At 33.5% G+C, this 21,223-nt stretch overlaps 4 protein-coding genes across 8 annotated transcripts; 2 read left to right on the top strand and 2 right to left on the bottom strand.

Moving 5' to 3' along the window:
* Positions 1-60: 60 nt before the first annotated feature.
* Positions 61-5,621, top strand: LOC149735355 (ciliary microtubule-associated protein 2-like). The gene is made up of 10 exons (XM_089878953.1): positions 61-528; positions 1,557-1,652; positions 1,934-2,068; positions 2,403-2,559; positions 2,969-3,074; positions 3,726-3,901; positions 4,146-4,241; positions 4,469-4,666; positions 5,061-5,188; positions 5,444-5,621. The coding sequence occupies exons 1-10, from the start codon at positions 479-481 to the stop codon at positions 5,541-5,543; spliced, it is 1,242 nt and encodes a 413-aa protein (XP_089735079.1). The 5' UTR covers positions 61-478; the 3' UTR covers positions 5,544-5,621.
* LOC149735354 (uncharacterized) lies at positions 3,362-15,432 on the bottom strand. 4 transcript variants are annotated; one of them, XM_089878895.1, is made up of 12 exons: positions 14,775-15,432; positions 14,478-14,591; positions 13,134-13,235; positions 12,354-12,451; positions 11,246-11,881; positions 10,944-10,992; positions 10,182-10,351; positions 9,143-9,309; positions 8,885-9,062; positions 8,339-8,614; positions 7,444-7,587; positions 3,362-6,906 (listed from the first exon to the last, which is right to left on the bottom strand). In XM_089878895.1, the coding sequence occupies exons 1-12, from the start codon at positions 15,427-15,429 to the stop codon at positions 6,775-6,777; spliced, it is 2,721 nt and encodes a 906-aa protein (XP_089735021.1). In that variant the 5' UTR covers positions 15,430-15,432; the 3' UTR covers positions 3,362-6,774. The 4 variants fall into 4 exon arrangements, with proteins under 4 accessions (XP_089735021.1, XP_089735022.1, XP_089735023.1 ...); XM_089878896.1 differs by having other exon boundaries at positions 10,182-10,348; XM_089878897.1 differs by lacking the exon at positions 11,246-11,881.
* Positions 15,433-15,533: 101 nt separating this feature from the next.
* Positions 15,534-21,002, bottom strand: LOC149735352 (polyadenylate-binding protein-interacting protein 1-like). 2 transcript variants are annotated; one of them, XM_089878965.1, is made up of 5 exons: positions 20,643-21,002; positions 20,307-20,476; positions 20,026-20,192; positions 19,716-19,893; positions 15,534-19,239 (listed from the first exon to the last, which is right to left on the bottom strand). In XM_089878965.1, exons 2-5 carry the CDS (start codon positions 20,433-20,435, stop codon positions 19,087-19,089), a joined length of 627 nt encoding a protein of 208 aa, XP_089735091.1. In that variant the 5' UTR covers positions 20,436-20,476; positions 20,643-21,002; the 3' UTR covers positions 15,534-19,086. The 2 variants fall into 2 exon arrangements, with proteins under 2 accessions (XP_089735091.1, XP_089735090.1); XM_089878964.1 differs by having other exon boundaries at positions 20,583-20,700.
* Positions 16,933-18,850, top strand: LOC149735353 (RNA demethylase ALKBH7, mitochondrial-like). Its single transcript, XM_089878958.1, has 4 exons — positions 16,933-17,247; positions 17,364-17,537; positions 17,729-17,859; positions 18,484-18,850. The coding sequence occupies exons 1-4, from the start codon at positions 16,933-16,935 to the stop codon at positions 18,656-18,658; spliced, it is 795 nt and encodes a 264-aa protein (XP_089735084.1). The 3' UTR covers positions 18,659-18,850.
* Positions 21,003-21,223: the final 221 nt, after the last annotated feature.

Below are 21,223 nucleotides of genomic sequence, written 5' to 3'. Positions count from 1 at the left end.
CCATTGCACGCGTGGAGACGCAACCCTCTTGTTTGGCGACGAACGGTTTACGCGAAGTCACGTTTCCTTCCTTCTGACGTCATATGATGAATCATCATACGCTTGACTATTCATGCGTAGTCACCATGGAGACGTAGCTTGACGAAGGTACGCATCGTCGTCGAATATGAGTTTACAAGGAGCTTATGCGCTATATGGGCACAAAATATTCTAATTTAGCAGAAATGATTTGCACATCATTTGTATTCTATTTGTTTGTATAAAGGACGTTTTAAAGAAAAATGCTGCTACTAAAAACTGTAGGTATAACATTTTTAGATTATATCCAATGTATACATTTCTAGGTTGAGCGTTTTGTGGCTGATTTATAATGATATTGGATAGCTAGTGTTGCCTACACACTGATGCATTAGGTGCCTAAAGTATACGGCACCTGCGTACTTTTGTTTTTGAATTATACATTATACCAATAAATGCCATGGCAACCAAGTTATTCGAAGGATCACCATTTGGAACACAAACAGCAAGGTATAATTTCAATAAAACCACTACATTAGTTCCATATTGTATACACTTATGGGTGCTAGTGAAGAATCTTTCCCCACCTTATTTGCTAACCACTAACTCCTAGAACCACAAACTCCTAACCCCTATAAACCACCAACTATAACCATCAACACCTAACCCCCTAACCACCAACCACTAATACTTTCCACCAGCCTATTCTGCTATGTACCGGAAGATTCCTTACTAGTGCCCACTTATGAATATATTGTTTAAATTTATAAAACTATGTTAGTATAGATACTTCTGTACTGTTACTTAAAAAGTGTTTTGATTACTAAATTAAGCAATCATTAAGAAGTTCATTATTTTTATGAAGCAAAGATTTCATATTAAATGGTTATAGTTTTAAACATTTCAACTATTTTTAATGAAATATGTACAGTTGTTAGATGCAACTAGCAAAGAAGTTATAGTAGTTTCCTTTATTTGCTAAACTATGTTTCCTAATGCAGGTAAAGGAATGTAATCACTATTTTTTGTCAATTACAAACACATTACATACGCTTACATCTAAATCTTTTGTTTAAATTAAATCCTCCCTTTAATAGTATCGTATTACAATTAAATATGCCAGCATGCTTTCTTTGAATTTAAATTCACAAACTATGCTGGACACAATGAGATGTATAATGTTGCTTGAAACAGTAGAACATAAACGTTTGTTTTGTTTCATGTTTTTTTTCCTAGAAAACAATGCAGTGACATAGTATTATCCAATTTGTTGAGTCTTTTGTTTATTCATGGACCGTTGAAATAAATAGTTTAAATATTAAAAAATTGAATTAGCTTAAAATACGGATATATGGTTCAGTTATGTTTTTAGGAAAGTCTTATAATTTAGTTTATACACTACTACTAGCATTTGCTTTTTAAGACATATTATGCATATTTTCTTATTTGTGAATCAACCTTTTAAAAATGTGTCTAATTTAATTATGTCTTCTTTTAATCTAATATAGCCTAGTCATTCTAATTTATTTCTTGTGCAGATTTGATGTATCAGGTGTTCATCCACAGAGCAAAGTGCCTGGAACTTTCACTCAAGTTCCCTATTGTAAAAAATCTACCGATGAACTGAAGAGAAAGTAAGATAAATAAGACTGTGTTTATTGCATGAAGTATGACTGTAATTCCAATTTAGCAATTACAGATCAGTGTAATATTGCAGTATCCTGACAGCTGGCATGGCTACATAATTAGCCTAGAAATTAGCTGACAGATGCATTTGCATATGAAAACCTGGATAATATTACATGGAGTCTACATTTTTTGCAGGTCTAACTAATTTTATTTTTATGATAACACCAAACAAACTTTTAATTTTTAACTCAATTTAAAAGAAATAATATGATGAATATTTAATTAGACTTGCTCCTGGGACTTACTATGTGGATGTTGGAGGTTTCAATGAACAAGCTGTTGGAGAGCGAGCAGATGGTCCTGGATGGAAGAGATCATATGAGACGATGAGGATGGCTCAGATTCCTCATCTTCTGTATAGGTGACGACTGATAGGTTTTAGGTGTCCTGAATGGTCTGGCCTACATCCCAGATTTCCTTAATATAGTAAAAAGGTCTGTGTAAAAAATATTGGATTTGTATTTTTGTAAAACGTATGTGTGACTGACACTAATGGGTTGTCCAACCATACAAAAAAAGCACAAAACAAAATCAGACAATACAAAATACGTAATAATTGGTAAGCGGCAATAGGTGTATGATACAGAACACACATGTGTTATAACGAGTTACCGACTGTAACTGACCATGGGATAAATAATTGTCATCTCATTCAAATATGAGAATAGCCTAAGAGACAATTTATGTTCCCACAGGGAGCAATGGATGAAGAAAAAGGAGCAAAAAAGAAAGTTAGGACCTGGTAAATATAATGTGAATAAGTTGGACTTCATTGATGCTTTGGAGAAGAAACCTTCGAGCACGAGGGGCATCTGCTCGACCAGGGATCAGAGGTTTAGGAAGAAATTTTCTGTGAGTTTTATTTTTATATTATGTTTAACTTTGTGGGAACTAATTAGATAGCATAGGCTGTGCTGTGTACTTTGCACTATATGTGTTTGTTACATCGGTTTTATGTTGGAGTTATATTTATAATTGAAATTTAACAGCAAACTAGTGTTGTATGTACAGACATCTTACAATATATGATAAGTGAAAAACAAATTACATGTCATTGTTTTAACCCAGTGGTTATTAATGGGTTCTTGAAATAACAACAATAATCCATATAGTTACATATGTGGTAACTTGTAAGTACACACGGATTGTATAAAAAAATGTGTTATTAGCAAATTTAGTTGCCCTGCCATGCATAGATAAATAACTGTCAATCATTTAACTTGCTTATAAAGAAAAGTGTACAGAATATAAACTTACGCAGACTGACTTGCCTGGACCTGGAACTTATGGAAAGGGTGGTGTGCCAGCTGCTTTAAAAGAAGAGAGACAAGCTCAATCTGCTAGTATTGTAGGAATGCTTGATGCTGGTAAAATATTGTAAATTATATCCAGGAATGTTGTATTAGAAGTAATTACCAATTGGCAGGTATATTATTTAACTCATTTAATATATCAGCTCGGAATAATTTTTTCAAAAAATTCTAAATTGTTTTTATGTATATATAAACTGTAATTTTAAACAGCAATAGTAAATAAATGTATGGCTTACTTAGCTCTTAGCTGTAGCATATTTTTCACTCTAAGGTTTTTATGTTATTGATGAATGTATGTAATGAATGAATGTATGTAACTTACTTTATCCTCGCGTGGCTGGAAAACGACAGTCGTTATAACACGGGTTTAACACCTCGTGCCAGCTTACGAGTTACCAAGTATGTTACTTTGTGGGTGATTATTTTTTTTGGATTTTTTTTTTTTTCATTTTTATGTATGGCTGATAATTTGGACAACCCATTAGTGGCCACTGGGTTGGAGCAATTGCCGTTAAGTGTCTTGCCCAAGGACACATACGCCCACAATGGTAGCAGCGACGAGCCTTGAACCCATTACCTCTGGGTTAGAGGCAGGCGCGCTAATCACTATGCCACGGCGCCGGACAATGATATCTTTAATACTTTTACTAAAGTTTAATACTCATAGTAACAACATACAGTTTATAATAATTAAAATATGTACAGGTTCCTCCACCCCACGTTCACTTCCAATCGTTGGATGTGAGCTTGCTCCTGGAAGATATGAGAAGGCGAGCTTCACTGAACAGATTCTTAGTAAGGTTGTAAGCAAGAGAGGACCTTATGATTTGTTCACTGGGGAGAGAACCAAAGCTAAGAACACCGGACATTACGCTGTTGCTGTGAGATAAATAGAATATTGAATTTTGTTTATATATTGGTGTTTAATTATTGGTTATCATTGTTTAATATTTAGATAAGAAGCCAACTCTTCTTGGTATGTAGACTGTACAAGTCACTTACTAATTTATAATTTGTTTATGGATAAGTGAGCACAATGAGAACGATGACGAAAAGTTTTATGAGCGACATTAAACCATCTGATATACTTTGCCAATTGCTTTTACAGTTATATTGCTTTTACAGAAAGTAAGTGATTTGGGACCTGGTGAATACAATCTTTCTTCATTTCTGGATACTTGGACAAATGAACATAAAAAGAAACATGGGCAGTTTGGAAAGGTATTCTGACATTACAAAGATAAAACATGGGTTCCCATAAAAATCCAATAAAGCATTTCCTAAAAAAATACTTTGTGCACAAATGTTGTTACCCTAATGATCCAACCTAAATAGGCCATTGAAATGTCAATACAAACTTGAAAAAAAAAGCTTTATAAAATGATAAGCAGCAATTCTTTTATTAATGCATGCTTTCTAATGCCAACCTGTTGTATTTTCCTTACAAGGTCCAGCAATATCCTGGTCAACCCTCAGAGCGAGTCTACTGCTGCACATTGTCCCAATGCCCACGTCGGCCCAGCAGTCCTGCTCCAAACAGTTACTCTGCTGGTGCAGTGAGAAGCAAACAAAGAGACTTGCCTCCTTTTCTTTCTTCTGCTGAAAGATTCGACAAAAGAGCAAATCGTTTCTTTACAGGGAACATGGTATTATATACATGAAGTGTACCAAATAAGATTTTTTAATAAGAAGTATTGCACCTTGAAGATTACAGTTTCCTTAATTGTTATGCTTATTTGGTTTGGTTTATTTAGAACCATATGACACAAAATCGTTACTTCAATGCTATTCAAGAAAAGCAAATTTATGGTATAAAAATATGCTTTTATATAAAGTTGCTTTTGAACAATTGCTGTTAAGTGTCTTGCCCAAGACCACTAGGTTAAACTACAAACATAAAAACAGCTTGATTTGCAGCTGTCTTGTATCAAATTCTAATATCCAAGCATGTCCTTTAGCGTACAGTAAATATGAATCTATGTTAAAGAAGTTGGTACATAGTGTCACCTTTAACCTTTAATTGTGTTTTCAAACTTGTAGAATCCAGTTGGAGCCGGTCGTTATGACGACCAACGTTGGAGTGAGGCTCAACATAGATATGGAAGTGCTCATGTCTTTAATTCAACTCAACCAAGATTCTATTCAAGAGAAAGAGATTTTTATATGAAGTTAGTTGATTTTAAACAATGTGTTGATTAGTATATATTTTTAGTGTTCATATGAGGTATACCCATAACTCAAAACCTTCACATTATTGATTTTTAGAGTATATTTATAGGGGTGGCTTACACATATAAAAATTTATTACTAAATAGAATTAATACTTAACTATAATTAAAAATATTGAGGATTTGAAGTCTTAAGTTTTCAACCAGATATAAAATGTTTAAATTTTTTAAAAATATTAAACTTTGTATTTAAAGAGAACGTGTTCGTGCCAAAGATGTTCGAATTTCTGATCGTGTCTTCCTTGTACATCCGGATGAAGTCCGGAGGAATAAGAGCGCTCCTACATCCTCTTAACAATGCCACTGCCTGTGATGTCACAAGCCACATTGTTCACGTCACTGTTGTGTTTCTGAGATTATATCTTAAAATTCCTTGTGCACTTTTTCGTCTGTTTGCAATCTCATTAATTATTCGTGTTAGCCATAATATTTGTAATATGACAATCTTCCATATGTGTTACTGTCTATCCTTTTTTACCAGATATTTTTCTTCTGTGGCGTTACTGATAAATAAATTGAGATTCTAGGAATACTTTGAATATTTAACCAAAACTAATGTTTATTAGTAGAAACTTATACTCTTTCCTATAAGATTTCAATGGTATTACAAACTAGTAATAGATAAATACAGTCTGTCGCATGGGTAATGTTACCTTAACCTAAATTTCCAATCTTTATAACGAGCTCTTAACAGCACCGCTTTTGAAACCCTGTTTAATCATAGCTATAAAACAGTTTGATGTTTTGTACTTTAGAAATCTTATACATTCCACCCTGCTCTATAAGGCTAACCAAATTTGGGATGAAAAAAAGATCGGAGACTATTTGTAATCATCACTTACAAAGGTGCACCTCTCCTCGTGCATTGTTTTTTTTCTTGTTCAACAGTTGCACATTACCCAATCCTGCCAAGAATATCTTGTTGAGCTTGCCTTTATTTATAAGTTATATAGTTACGTACATTTGTTGATCATCGTGTTGTCTTGAAAGCAAAGCAAAAAGTGGAACATGGCTTACCAAACTATATTCAATGACAGTGGTGAGAGACTGACCTTTGTTTTATGGAAAGAAATATAGAAATGTATGAAGCAGACATAAGTGTCTTCTTGAATTTGGGTAGATAGATGAATCACATAAATAGAGACAAAAAAATAAAAAAATAATTGAAAATTTTAAATACCAGTAATTCTGAAAACCATTTTATTGACCTGTGCACACAGTAGAAAAAGGAACGGATATAACGAAATTGCAACAAAAATGAATTTTTGGAATATTTGAATTATTTTGTACATGTACTCTCCATGGCAGTGTTGACGCTTTAAACATGAGAGTCTGTTAAAAATATTTTATATGCTAAAATCAACCAGAAGTATACCAAATTTTTGACTTGAGCTGCTCAGCGCAACGTAACATTAAAACTATTAAATAACTCGGAAGTACAGAACACACACAAGTGTACCACTAGTGCGACCCCTTGAACGGGGTGAATTTATCGCTCTTCTAGAATACTGTAATAACACTGATGCTTAAGGCATTTGTCGCAAGAAATTGTCGAACTCCTGGTCGTAATCATCTTCTGCACAACCAGCGTCAAACTGGTCACCAGCCGACCAGGCAGCGTACGGTGCCACATTGTCATCAGCAGGGTTAAAAGAATACTGGTAAAAATGGAACGTTTATACTAAATTAACAAAATATATAAATGAAAGAATCATATATATTTTGTTTAAAAAAACGCTTTTTCTTTGATTTTGATGGTCTTTGTTGTAGAAATTTGTTGGGATAAATAAACTTTTATATATATATATATATATAAATATATATTAAATGCTTACCAAATAGTTCTGTTAGCAAGCATCATAATGCATGCTAAAGAAAAATGTCTATATTTTTAGAATAGATGTACGTACAGCACATCAAAGTTACAAATGCTAATGTATTTCTAATTTCACATTATCATACCTTACAGCTTATCATATACAAACCTATTTAGACCACACAGTTAAATTAACAATATTTACATTATATGATATGATAAGTTGTTTACATTATATGATAAGTTATACTACATAATACTCTGGTTTAAAGCTACCGTTTATTTAAATTATAAAATGAATTTAGGAAAATTATACAATGAGTTGTTGCACTTCATTAAAAATTATAAAAAAATGTAGTTTAAAACCATGTCAGCTTACGTCTTCATACAAGTATTGGTCATACACATCTGGTTCAAATGCTTGTAATTGGTGATGGGCAAGATGCTGCTGGTAGAATTCCGGATCAGCAGCATCTGCTGTTGTGTATTCAACTCCTTGTGGTGTGAAGAAGACTGGCTCATTCTGATATAAGTATATCGGTTAATTATATGGCCAGAAAATTTTGTTAATGGGTTTGGTAGTATTTGACAACATGTTTAAGATTCATTTTTGTTTTATTTATTTTTGTTTTTTTTTTCAGAAAGGACCAAATACCAGGAACTTAATTGTTGTTTAAACATCACATGTCACTGAAGGGTAACCTGGTGCAAAATGTACAAACAGCTTATTAACCTTATTTAATCTAATGTTTACATGAACTCAAGTCAATCATGTTAATAATTGATGTTTTGTTTGCTGTTCAACTGTCATAAGTATTGCTAAATCTTGCCAGGAACTACGAAAAGTACATAGAGTATTAAACCTTTACATATGGATATAATAACTAGTGTGTCTTGATGTATTTAAATTCGATAGAGTTTATTTTATACACACCTTTGACACCTAAATTATTAAAAAGAACCGGCATTTATCCAATGCACAACAGTTGGACAGAGTTTATGTTATTTAAATGTGACTTGTGGAATCTGATAGCTTAGACAACTTAAAACCAATTTCACAACAAGTCTCATATATTCCAATATCATTTTTGAAAACACTGACTAGTATTTAAAAAAATATTGAAATACTAAAGAAAACAAACTAAAACTGACCAGTATATAATTTTGGACAACTTAAAACCGATTTCAAGTCCCATATACAATTATCCTTTATGAAGAAACTGACCAGTATTAAAAAAATATTGAAATACTAAAGAAAACAAACTAAAACTGACCAGTATATAATTTGGATCCTGTCCAGGGGGTGTGGGGTAAAACAGCTGACCAGTTTGTGGTTCATCTTGTGGCTTATGGGGCTCGTCGGCTGGTGCACGGCCCCAGTTTTGCTCTCTTAGTTTAAGAAGTCCCTTGAGCAAGTTTTTACTCAAGTTGTTAAGTTTAGATGATGCATCATTGGATAAGCTTGTTAGTTGGTCCAATATGTTAGCAAGTTTTGTTGTAGAATCTTTGCCATCATTTTGCAAAGCATCTTCCAAAGAAATGATGGTCAACTGTAAAGTAAAATAGAAAAATTTATGTTTAATACTATAACAACCAGTATTTCTCATTTCGGTGTTTCAGACTATATGTTATATTTTCTTACTCCAGTTTATTGTAAAAGTGAAATCATGTTATGTATGCTGATGTTGTGAAACTTGGTTTCAGAAAGTTGACAATGCGATGCTATAAATTGAAGCTTACATTTATTACCACAAAACAAGGCTGAGAAACACTATGCTATTTAAAAGACATACATTCCAAAATATAACGACTAAGTATACCTTCAGCACACGCACTGCACATTGTATACAATCATCATTATCTGGATGTTTGATTAACTTTTCCACCACACCAAGAATGGCTCGACCTAAAACTGAAAATCGAACCATGGTACCATCTTGTTCAGCCATCGTGAGACTTAAGAAGAGTTCAGCAGTGTACTGGGTGAAACCTAAGGCCCTGTAATATGGTGGCAAACTTCAATCACAGAGACACCTACACTTTTAAACAAGACATTAAAACAATCTAAGACCCCTTACCTGGTCAGTTCTTCTTTCGTCCCATCAAGAGCCTTAGCCATACTCTCAAATTCTTTTTGTGCCTTCTTTAGCAGAGTTGTCCTGAAGCCAGGCAAACCCCCTGTGGAGCGAGACAGAATATCACAGAGTTGTCCACCAAGATATCGGAAGTTTTGCTCCAAGACACACTGTGGTAAAGAGCAGAAATAAAAACATAATGCTTAAACTATGTTTCTGTGAACTGACAAATAACTGAGTAGGTATAAGACAATTTGTAAAAATAATATGTTTATCAGTTGCAGAAAATATGATATCTAATATCTATTGTATTGTTTTCATTTAATATTACTAGTTCTTAATGTTTGTATTTATTTGAATATATAATCATGCTTCCTTAAGCTTAAGTATTAATTTAAATTCACTGATAAATCATTTAATGGAACACGGCTTCACAAAGCAGCTCATTGAAAACATTCTATATTGAAATATAAAGCTTTCACTAGAAAGTAGTAACAATAAATCATCTTTTAACTCTGTTGTGTTGCATGTAGGGATGCACATTACAGAATTTCGAATCCATGAGCTTCGAATCCTTTTGTATTCGAATCTAATTACGGGATTCGGTATTCTGTTTAATGACGTCATCACACGTCACCTCATATACTATATTAACAATTTTTGAAACTTACATCTTTTCATAGCTTGCTATACGTTTCATGACGCAAAAACTACCCACTGGTACAATTTTTGATCATTTTACAGCTTGTGATCCAACAAGCCTGCTATAATAGAGTCAATAAGCTGACTTTTGTGGGTAAAAATATTTTTTCCTATAAATATAAAAAGATTCGAAATTGTAGATTCGGAATTCTAGATTCGAAATAAGGTATTCTAGGATATCCTAGAATACCTAATTATTCTGTAATGTGCATCCCTAGTTTAACTCTGTTGTGTTGCATATAGATCAAGAAATGTAGCATTATTTACCATGAAAGTTCAGAAAACCCAAATACATAAAAATTAACCAATTAAAATATTTCTGAGGCAAATTCTCCCTTACAGCTTCATATATCAGATCCACAATTTTCTCAATGGAACTTTGGTTCAAATTAAATGCATTAAGCTTTGGAACAAGATCTTTAGGAACAGCTTCATCAAAGCTCGCTGGGTTGCAAGCAAGCTCATAGACACAGTCATTTACAAGTTTTAACGCAGCTTCTTCGTTTTCTTCTGGAATTTAAATTGGTACAACATATTTCGGGGCGCTAGTATAATGTACTGATGCTTCGGCAACCACAAATATTATGTTTTTAAAGAACTTATTTTAATTTTCTGGTAATTTTATTAACACCCAAGCATACACCTTAAAGCCTAGTACATGGCAGACATAATATTTGATTTTAATAAAATGTTTGAATTAATGTGCAAGAATATCAGTTTTCTAAACACTTTTTACCTTTTGGGGACAAGATATATTGATTTTAACAAATTTCCCATTTTTGACCGACTGTCACATTTTGCTCTCTAGCGACACAAGTGTTTGTGGCAGCCAAAAACAGATGGTCTTTTGATTTTTGTGATGATCAAATTTTAAATGACGTCATCAGAAATCTTGTATTTATGTGTAACTAAGGTTTTTAGGTAAAAAAATACATAAAGAATTTAGTGCCCTAGGGTCTAGTTTAAACAAAATGGTATTAGTATTACGTATAGATATTTGTAATACAATGTCTGCAAACAAGACCAGGTTTTGAGGTTAATACTTAAGGTGGTGGTTTAAAAACTTAGTCTTAATCAGGGATTACTTGAACATGAAACTTACCAGAAGATTTCTGGGAGAGTTGTGTAGGTTGGCCTCTCTGTAGTTTGATCTGTTTACAAACGTAAATGCCACATTTTAATACCAAATATATTGTTTATAACAAGTATAAAACTATTTAGTGTGCAAAATATGTTTCTAACTATAAACTAATGTACGTTGTTTCCCTTTTCATGTCTAAAATTTTCATCTTATCTATTGCAAACATTACCATAGCCTTTTTTGTCTATTCTATTTATGTCTTACTTTATGGAATTGGAAAATAGGACCTAATGTTAATAATAACACTCAAAGAAATCTCAAACCTTTTGTCTGACCATTTTCAACACCTCAGCTTCACTAGTGAAGCCTAATTCTTCAAGAGAATGTAAACCCAGCATTGGAAAGAACATTGTACCGTGTTTATTTGCCTGAAACCTTTGGTGCAAACTATCCATGCATGGATAGCGATATACAATGGGTTTTCTTTCACTAAGAGAGGCTTCAAAATCATGAGGACAATCATCTTCACTGTCAAACTTATTTGATTTTCCTTGCACTATACAGGATTTTGACAACATATCTTTTTTATTTGGACAGACTGCCTCATCATGAACCTCATTCCTTAACAATGGCCAACTCTCTCTTCTTGAGTTTATACCAGGAGCAGGACCATTTAATGGATTCCACAACACATCTCTCTTATATACTCCACTCCTATCTTCAACCACTGAGCTACATTCTGTAGATTCTGTTTGACTAGCTGTGTCATAACTCCTGTTAAGCAGTGGGAGACTTGGTGAGTATCTAGACTCGACTTTACTTGGCTTTAAGTAAGCACGTTCTGTGTCTGGACTGATCTGGAGATCAAGTTTAGGAATCTCCGCTGGTCGTTCTCCTCGGTTATGTTTGTTATTTGGGGTAGAAGTGACCAATAACTGCACACCAGTGTAATCTCGCCTCTGTGTTTTAATTACTGTTAGCAAATTATAGCAATAGTATGATAGAATGGAGGCAGTCTAATCAATCGTTAAATATAGATACAAAAATGAACAAACTCTGCCTTAAACCCCAGGTCTTTGGACATTGCTTGTCTTAGTACTTAACCCATCAGGAGTGAAATATGACCAATAAAATAATTGAGATTTTGGTTTGCCCTTATATATATAACTAAAAAGTATAATATTGGGTAGTCGTCTAGTCGATTTAATAAATAAAATGAACTGAGGATAAAAAAAGTTAATCTAACATGAGTTCCACCTTATTACGTATTGCCAAAAAGAAAATGTTTAAAAAGAATCAAACTTACTAAAAAAAAAAATCTCTATATATATAGCATCTAAAAACTTGACTTATAAAATAGATGGGGGCCTATACACTTAAAGCAATACTTTGTTTTGTTAATATTACAATAAAAAGTCTTGATACACTTACTGAAGGAGAAGGGATAAATTCTTTTGCCTCAGCTGAAAGTGCGGATACTAAAGGTGGAAGATTTACAAACTCAGTTTCTTCTTTCTTTTGAGCATCACCTTTTGGTAAAACAAAGTTAAATTGAAATTATTGTTGGTGTATTTTTTTTATCAATGTATATATTTTATTTCATTAGTTAGTTAGTTTTATTCCATTAGTTAGTACTTTTTCTAATGTAACTTTATTTATTACCTATTGTCTGTGTAATTTCCACATATAAAAGAATTTTATTCGTTTAATAGTTTTTTTAATCATACCTTTTCTTGTTAAATTCGCTAAATAAGGTAAATGGAGATAAACTGTTCCATTGAAAAATTACGACAGTAAATTGTCACATGTGGTAAAAGTAGCATCTTAATAAACGTAAGTTTGGTAGCGATTTCGTTACTGCTGATGCAGTGATAATAAATTACAACATTAAGTAAAACATTAAACTCCAGTCTTATGGTTAAAAACATATTTATTATATATAGTAGGGTGGGGGAAGATGGGACACCTTTAATACATAATATCCAAATAGCCTAATCGTGTTTTAAAGAATTAACAACGGTCTGTGGAAGTCGTGAGGATACGGTTTTATAATTCATTGAATGGTCTTTGTTTACTACCAAATGGAAAGAGAAAACTAAACGAAAAGGTGTCCGATCTTCCCCCACCCTACTATGAATATATTTACATTTAATTGGTAAAGGCCACTGAAAAATTAAATTTGTAAGTCCATGAACAACAAACACATTATACCTCCATAGCTTGTAGGTTCATTTGATAAGAGACCAAGTTGCTTTTCCCTGCACTGCTGCAAACTTTCCACAGTTTCAAATGGCTTTGCTGCATCTAACAGGTCTGTTGGAAAATGCAAGGTACAAGAATTAAAATGCAAACTCAAAAAATATCATGAAGAATATGAACAAGAAATGCTTTGAAAGGCATCAAACAACAAATTTGCCACCAACTTTAATCATGGTGAAGAGGGAAACACTAAAGTCCAGCAAGTAGCATAATTACTAGTTTAGAGGGAGTTTAAAGTAGACAATAAAGGTTTTAATATTACTATTACCAGGATTGTAAAAATACCCCTTTTTCAGTGATAATGTCACCGTCCGGATTGTCGAAAATCGTCCGGATTTTTTTAGTAGAAATAAATCCTATTTATATTAAAACCAACTTTCTTACGTTCGGCCGACAATATACTCTTTGGTTTCTTTGTTCTGTAATTATTGACGACATAAACGTGCGCTCTATTTTAACCGCATCGGTTACATTGCGAGAACACGGCGAATAGCTAAAATAACGAAACGGTTCGTGCAAACATTAAAAAAATGCATTTTCCTAACACCTACTATACTAATTTTGTCACAAATCATGTCTACGTCACTTGTCACACCTACTATACTAATTTTGTCACAAATCGTGTGTACGTCACTTGTCACGAGAATAAACTCACAACGATTGCTTCGTTTGTTAGGTGTAGAATGTATGCTACCGCATGCGTCTTACTTTATTTCCTACGCCCGCGCAGAGCGTAAAAATGTGACGCTCATACACGATGTTTCGATCTCGTGGTTCGTTGGGCAGTGGGCATTCCTTCCGATTGTTACGTAATGAAACGTCATATTTAATAGTTATGTTGCAATAAGACGTGTGACGTAACAATTAAGCGCAAAATGTCAAATTGCAGCACGGCAATGTTTGTTACTCGAGCGACTTCGTTAGCTGATTATTACGAACACGCGACAAACATAAAACATTAGATCGCAGCTTTAACAACGGTTTCTATCGCACAGGCGCCCGCACTAGACTGTGGTGTCGTGGTGGTAGTCAGTAATACGCTTTATAACAAGATTTGGTAGCTTGGGTGACAGACGCACGTAAAACATATTACGTCCGGATTTTCAATAAAATTAAACGATCACCGTCCGGATTTACAACTTTTACAATCCTGACTATTACAAGAAACACACTGAAGAAAAAATATCAAATAGCCTATACACATATATTAGTTAATCACTACAAAAATATGTTAACAAACATAAATAATATATATATAAATAATTTAAACTAAACATATAGTAATATATAGGCTACCTTTTTCTATCAAGGCTAAACCAGCTTTTGAAATAATATTTGGTTTTCTTTGTAATTCTTCTTTGACAGCTTTGGCATCGGCTGCTTTTTGCTTAAGCCGTTCCACAATGGCTTCTAAAAATAAACAAGTAGGCCCATGTATAATATATATAACTTTATTTTATAGAATAAACCATGAAGCATGTTCTACGCCCCTTCCATAAATCATTATATTTAAACAGTAATTGTACGATTAGTAAAAAATATGTGCAAATATGATAGCTGATAGTACCATACCACTATTAGTGCACAACTGACCTGGTCTTTCTTCATCTTCCTCTGCTTGATTTAAAGGATTTTGAAACGATTCCCAACTTTGGCCAACTGTAAATTGTGATCGCTGTTGTTGATACTGGACATCAGTTGCTGTTGGTGTGCTGTATGATAGATTAGATTGACTATATGTGTTATAAGTTGTTTGCGCTGGACTTCGCCAGTTACGCGAATCAGATGGTCTAGCTGGTTGGATTTCACTTTGGTATGAGGATATGTTAGGCAATGGTGGCATAGCTGGCTGTGATTGTTGCTGGTATCGTTGAGTTGGCTGCTGTTGGGAGGAGTAGTAGTACATGCTAGTGTCAGGTGATGACCTTGAAGGTTGTGAACCCAATGACAAGTTACTGGCTTGGTTAGCCAACTGATTCGAATACTGCTGACTGTCATAGCTGTTGTTGTAATTATGAGCGGGCTGTGAAGGTTGGGTCCAACTGTTGCTTGCAGCTGGTTGGTAATTGCTTGAAGATGAGCTGGATGACTTGTTGATCTCAGAAGGATCCCATGTCCCAATTTTCAAGCTTTCAGTGCCGGTGTCATTACCATAATTGTTGCCCATGTTGTTTCCATATGAATTGCTGGTGTTGTTGTCACGATAATTACTCCCCCATGGTAATCCACTTGTTAAGCGATCCGCCATATTGATTGTTTGATACAAAACAGTCAATACAATAGAAGGAACACAAAGAATATATTCTTTTATAAACCGTTATGTCGCTATATATATATCAGGTATCAATTGAGTTGTCTAAAAACACCACACGTTTAAAATTCCAGTATGCAAGTAAATATTAAAAGTTATTTAATTTGTTTCACGCATTTAACCAATTATGCATAAAACTTTAATAGAATTTGTAATGGAAGGTAATGCTAGATTTTAAACAATTAAAATGCTTTGTTTTAAAAGTTGGGCATTTGGTCCAAACCTAACATGTGCAAAAATGCGTGAAATATAGCAACAAAACAACAGTTGTTAAAACACGCTTACAGTTAAAAACATATTTACATTTAGTTGGAAGATGCATGTTTATGGTTTGCGAATCTTACTTCTGCCTAGATTCGTTGCCATATTAAGACTGCAAGCCTTCGATTTTATTCTTTTGCATTATATCACATAAAAAGGTTCAAAATGTGAGCTTGTATGATATTGTATAAGAATAAGATGTAACATATTGCACCCTCACATGTATAATAAATTGTTAACAAGGCAGGCGTATTACAGTGACAAAACATGTTTCCGAGCACATTCAAAGTTTATTTTCAACATCAACATTCGACTTTTTGCAAAAACTATAAAGTGGTTATCAGTAAGGTCTAGAGAACAACTTGCGACCAAAATGTTTCTTGGTCAGCACAAAGGATTACCCGGGGTGTGGTGTAGTTTTCGACAAAGTTACATTAGTAGCAACTGTATGAGGAGGCACTAGTTGTATAGATGGGGACGACATGATATACTGACTATTGGTACTGCGCTACGCACCCATACATACAAGTAATTGCATTCATTCATTCATACCATTAAAAATATAATAATACGGCACAGCACATTTTAAAGGAGTCCACAACCTGGACGGGTAACACTAAAAGAGGGAAAAGGGAAATTTTTTTTTACTAAGCAGCATTTCCCTGTTTTCCCTCTTTTCCTTTCCCCCTCTTTTAGAAATGCAAGTTTTTCCTTTTCCCCTCTTTTAGTGTCGATTTCCCTCTTTTCCCTCTTTTAGTGTTACCCCAACTGGACGGTTGTCATCGCGCTAACACTTCTTCTATAGTGGTAACGACACTGCAATTATAATATCACAAGGAACAAACGAACACAAAAACAATTTAGAACCGTTTTAGAATCTTTTTCTGACCACAAACAAACAAACAAACAAACCACCAACAATACAAAATAACAAAAACGTGAAATATTAAAGAGGATAGGAGATAGGTTTATAGTTGGTTAAGTTAAAAACATCAATCTTCCAATCTTGAATCAAGTGTTACGAAAGACATGGTGTTACAAATACAGTTAAAGGGTTTCTGATTTCCTTAAAATATCAAGAAATTCTATTAAGAACTTTATATTTTGAAAATAAAAAGAACTTGACATCTAACGTATGTAACGGTATACCTGAAATACTTTCATACTACAAAGGAGAAAATGGCCGTAAGTCCTGCTCACCATTTGTTAAAGTTTCGACATGGGTGCATGTTAACCGTCAAATGTTTTCGTTTTCCTTGTGTTAAACATTTAACAACCACTATCTTCCGAACAAGTAATTCAAAATCTAAGAATTTAAAAAAACAAGCAAGCGAGCTTTTGGAATACAGCCAGGAAGAAAATGTAAAATCCATTGCGGCTGAACATTTTTCCCTCTTTACAAATTTTATAACTAGTGAAGAGGAAACGTCTTTAATCACCGAAATTGACACGAAATGGAGACGTTTGAAGTATCAAAAGGGACACTGGGACAACGTGAGTACCAACACCTTGTTGAAATTACGATAAAACTATAGACAGTACCGAAACCTGTTTTAAACATAGTAACAACCTTTTGTGTTTGTGATTTACTTAGTTTCCAATATTTTTAGGCAATCCAAGACTACAGAGAACTCGAGATCAGAGATTGGAGGACACATAATGCTTCCATAATACAAAGAATACAAGAGGTTGCTTTTGATGATGGAGATGTCAAAAACAACTTGATTCACGTGTTGGATTTATCACCAATAGGTTTTATAAACCCACATGTAGATTCCACAAGGGTATGAATACCATTTTATAAAACAATTACATTATTGGTAAAAACAGAAGCTGCCTAATAGTCAAATGAATTAATATTAATATTCTACCTACAGGTCCAAATAAATAAAAGACGAAAACACACACATTTCATATCCAAAATATCTATCATTTTTCAAATTGAATATTTCACTTTTGATTGTATTTATTTCAGTTCTGTGGTCGAGTTATCGCCGGTTTGAGCCTTCTTTCTTCATGTGTGATGAAGTACACTCATAAAGGTGATGCCAGTATTTGGTTCCAGGCCTTACTGCCCCCCAAATCTCTTTATATAATGAAGGACAGGTCAGTTTGCTACCAATACAAGTTTCTTTGTTTTTTACTTATTATGAGTTTAAACTGGAGTTACATGTGTTAATGTTGAATAAATTCATCAGCTTTTAAACTGTGTGTATGGTGTTATGATGCAGTAGTTATATGGCTGTTCTATAGTGGTACCATTGTGGTTGTGTGTCTTAAGGCAAAATACTGAACCATCGTTGCTTTAGCTTCAGTGCGGTGGTCACTAATTCAGTGTTTAAATTGTCGGCATTTTTAAAGAAATTCACTCCAATAAACAATTACCCACAAAGGTAAACAAATGGTAGCTCAAAAGCAAACAAGAGCTGTATAAAATAGGGCACCTGGAAGTTAAAAGTTCTAACAACTGTGGTTGCCCCGTTACGCAAGGATAATAAAGCAACATTCGTTTAACTCTTTTCAATACCACAAATTAAAACCAAACAAAAAATAATTACTTTTCTGACAGTTTTTCGTATAGTTTTTAAAAATAACATATCCAAACTTAACAACCTAAATTTTCATGCATCGATAACTGGTCTGTCATTGTCAATTTTTTCTTGCAGTTAAAATGCGATATAAATTTTTTTACAAAAACTTTTAACAATCCGCAATTTTAATAATTTTTAGAGTTAGATATGAATTTGAACATGAAATTTTAAAGAATGAAGACTCAATGTTCAAAGGAGAAAAAGTCACAAAATCAAGACGCGTGTCATTGCTATGCAGAAGCAAACCACACATAGAACATGATGATAAACCTGGACATCTTTTTAAACCTATAACTTTGTTCGAAAATACATAATAGATGTAATTTGTCATTTATATATTACTTTAATGCATATAATGCAATATACAGCCAGCCTTTAAATAAAAACACAACTTCAAGTTGAAATGAACAAAAATGTCACTAGTAGGTTTTTTAAGGTACCATTTGTAATACAAATTGTTGTTACGATTATGTCATTTTTAATAAAAAAAATGTTTGCACCAAAAAGATTCTAACATTGATTAAAAGAAAAGTTGCAGTGCTTTGTTTCATTTATACTTGTTCTGTTCTATTTTCTATCAAGGATTTAAAATAAGATGCTAAAAAATTAATCAAACGTACTTGGTAATAATCACTTGCAGTGTTTCTAAAATAGCATCTTCAAGATGTTAATGTTCAGAGGCATATCCTTTCAATAAAATAAGAATAGGTAGGCTATATTTTATTGTACCATCAGGACTTTTTTAACATCCGATTAAAGTGTAGTTTGATAAGGATGTGAAATTTTGGTAATTGATGGTTTTCATGGTTCCAATTCGATGCAATATATTTCTAAGTCTTGTTAAAGATTCTTTGCCATCGTCCTGTAGAGCTTCCTCCAAGGGTATGATGGTCAACTACAAAAACACTTACATGTAATACGCTACTTTGTACTTCAATGGTTATACATTCTTTTTTATTTGTTACAAATTTCTTGTCTACAAGACATTTCAAAACACTAAAACTGAAACAAATACATAATTTGGTGTATATGTGAATTTTCTCAATATAAATTTACACACACGAACACACCACACCTTTATTCTGCTCTGGTACATTTAAGCATTCGTATTGAAGCTAAAGACCTACTAGCTGCTGGTTTGTTTTTGTCCTTGGCCGAAACATTTTACTCTTATTGATCCCATCCAGTGGTTACTAAAGATTCTTTAAATTGTCAGCTATACCAATGAAAAGAATTACCCACAAAGTTACACACATCATAACTAATAAGTAGATGCGAGAAACACACCTGTGGTTTTACAACTTTTAATGTTGGACGAATGTTTATACCCCAAGATAAATAAGTGTTATTAATTCATACATTGGAACCAACCTCTAACACACTTGCTGCACACTGTATGCAATCACTATTGCCTGAATATTTGATTAATTGCTCAACCACACCAAGAATGGCTCGACCCAAAACTGAAAATCGAACCAAGTTCCCGTCAGAATCTACCATGTTTAGGTTCAGAAAGAGTATTGCCATAAACTGGCTGAAATTCAAGGCCCTACAATAAAAGTTATTAAATAAAAATGTTCCTAATAGTTTAATGTATTTTTATTATGTTTCAGTTTTGGTCGTAATTTTACAATTTCTATTTTTACTCATGTGAGAAAGTTTTGATATCACAAACACTTGCCTGGTGATTTCTTTTTTTGTTCCGTTAAGAGCTTTATTTAATTTCCCAAATTCTTTCTGTGCCTTATTCAGAAATATGCTCCGGAAACCAAGCAAACCTCCTGTAGAATGAGAAAGAACACCACAGAGTTGCCCCAGAGAATAATGAGAATTAGGTTCCGAGACACACTGTAGATTTAGGAAATTTTCATTATAAAAATCCAGGGAGAAATTATCAACACACGTGTGTTTATGCTATTTTACGAATTAGTTAGGTCTAAAACATACTCAGTAATAACTTACACCTTCAAAGATAAGGTCAACAATTAGCTCTATAGAGCTTGGGCCCAATTGAAAGGATTTTAGTATTGAAACAATATCTGTTAGGACAGCTTCTTCAAAGCTAACTTGGTTGCAAACCATCTCATACATGCAGTCATTTATGACTTTCAGGGCAGACTCTTCTTTATTCCCTATAAATATTGGATGTTAGAATTTCTAAAACACATTACTCAATTTAACTCATTGTCCTTGCAGTGATGGGCAACAACAGTCATTATAACCTAAGTGTTTTGTTACCTGCGTCTCGCTGAAAACATAAAACATTGGGACCCATTTTTGCTACTTTAGCGGAATTACCTGTTTCAATGAATTCAGTAAAGTATTTAAACTCCTTTTGATTAGGTCGACCATTTAATTGACTTGCATTGTCGTCATGTCTGACATTATCAGATGCAGGGAACTTGAAGTTGATTGGATCTACGCTGCTACCTTCAATGTTCCTGTATGAGGTGGTAACAGTAGGGTACAGTTAATTGTATATCTCCGAGTCAAGTTTACTTTTTCCTTCCCCCAGAATTTCTTCACCTAAAGAACTTACCTATATATGTTGGCATGGTACCTCAAGTAAATCCCAAGTTTTTCTATATCCATTCGGTTTCGAATGTATAGAGCCATACATAGAGCCATACAACAGAAGTAAATCAAACACAAACATTTGAGAATTTTCTATTAGCATTTGCAAAGAGCAAACAAATGTGCAGCAATGAACAAACAAACGTTAGTTAATACCCAACATTATCTAGTTAATATTAAAGTAGGTTTAAATGAAACGAGCCGCACATTATTTTTAACTTGTGCCCTTAACATGTACAAAATTTTAACAGTTTTGAAGTCGTGTCTAAAAACTTTAGAATAGCAATAAAGGTATCACCTTCTTT

Source organism: Ciona robusta, chromosome 5, assembly GCF_009617815.1.
Source record: "Ciona robusta chromosome 5, ASM961781v2".
Classification (NCBI taxonomy): Eukaryota; Metazoa; Chordata; class Ascidiacea; order Phlebobranchia; family Cionidae; genus Ciona; species Ciona robusta.
The sequence above is the reverse complement of the archived record's forward strand: the minus strand, read 5'-3'. Positions and strand labels throughout refer to the sequence as shown.

Coding starts and splice junctions, on each gene's coding strand:
- LOC149735355 (XM_089878953.1), top strand. CDS start 479: ATGGCAACCAAGTTATTCGAAGGATCACCATTTGGAACACAAACAGCA. Junction 1,653..1,933: donor ACCGATGAACTGAAGAGAAA/GTAAGATAAATA, acceptor ATATTTAATTAG/ACTTGCTCCTGGGACTTACT. Junction 5,189..5,443: donor GAAAGAGATTTTTATATGAA/GTTAGTTGATTT, acceptor TTGTATTTAAAG/AGAACGTGTTCGTGCCAAAG.
- LOC149735354 (XM_089878895.1), bottom strand. CDS start 15,429: ATGGCGGATCGCTTAACAAGTGGATTACCATGGGGGAGTAATTATCGT. Junction 13,236..14,477: donor TTTAGCCTTGATAGAAAAAG/GTAGCCTATATA, acceptor ATTTTCCAACAG/ACCTGTTAGATGCAGCAAAG. Junction 7,588..8,338: donor AGGATCCAAATTATATACTG/GTCAGTTTTAGT, acceptor TACTTATATCAG/AATGAGCCAGTCTTCTTCAC.
- LOC149735353 (XM_089878958.1), top strand. CDS start 16,933: ATGGCCGTAAGTCCTGCTCACCATTTGTTAAAGTTTCGACATGGGTGC. Junction 17,248..17,363: donor AAAAGGGACACTGGGACAAC/GTGAGTACCAAC, acceptor CAATATTTTTAG/GCAATCCAAGACTACAGAGA. Junction 17,538..17,728: donor CACATGTAGATTCCACAAGG/GTATGAATACCA, acceptor TATTTATTTCAG/TTCTGTGGTCGAGTTATCGC.
- LOC149735352 (XM_089878964.1), bottom strand. CDS start 20,619: ATGGGTCCCAATGTTTTATGTTTTCAGCGAGACGCAG. Junction 20,477..20,582: donor ATGTTTTCAGCGAGACGCAG/GTAACAAAACAC, acceptor CAATATTTATAG/GGAATAAAGAAGAGTCTGCC. Junction 20,193..20,306: donor TTGACCTTATCTTTGAAGGT/GTAAGTTATTAC, acceptor CTAAATCTACAG/TGTGTCTCGGAACCTAATTC.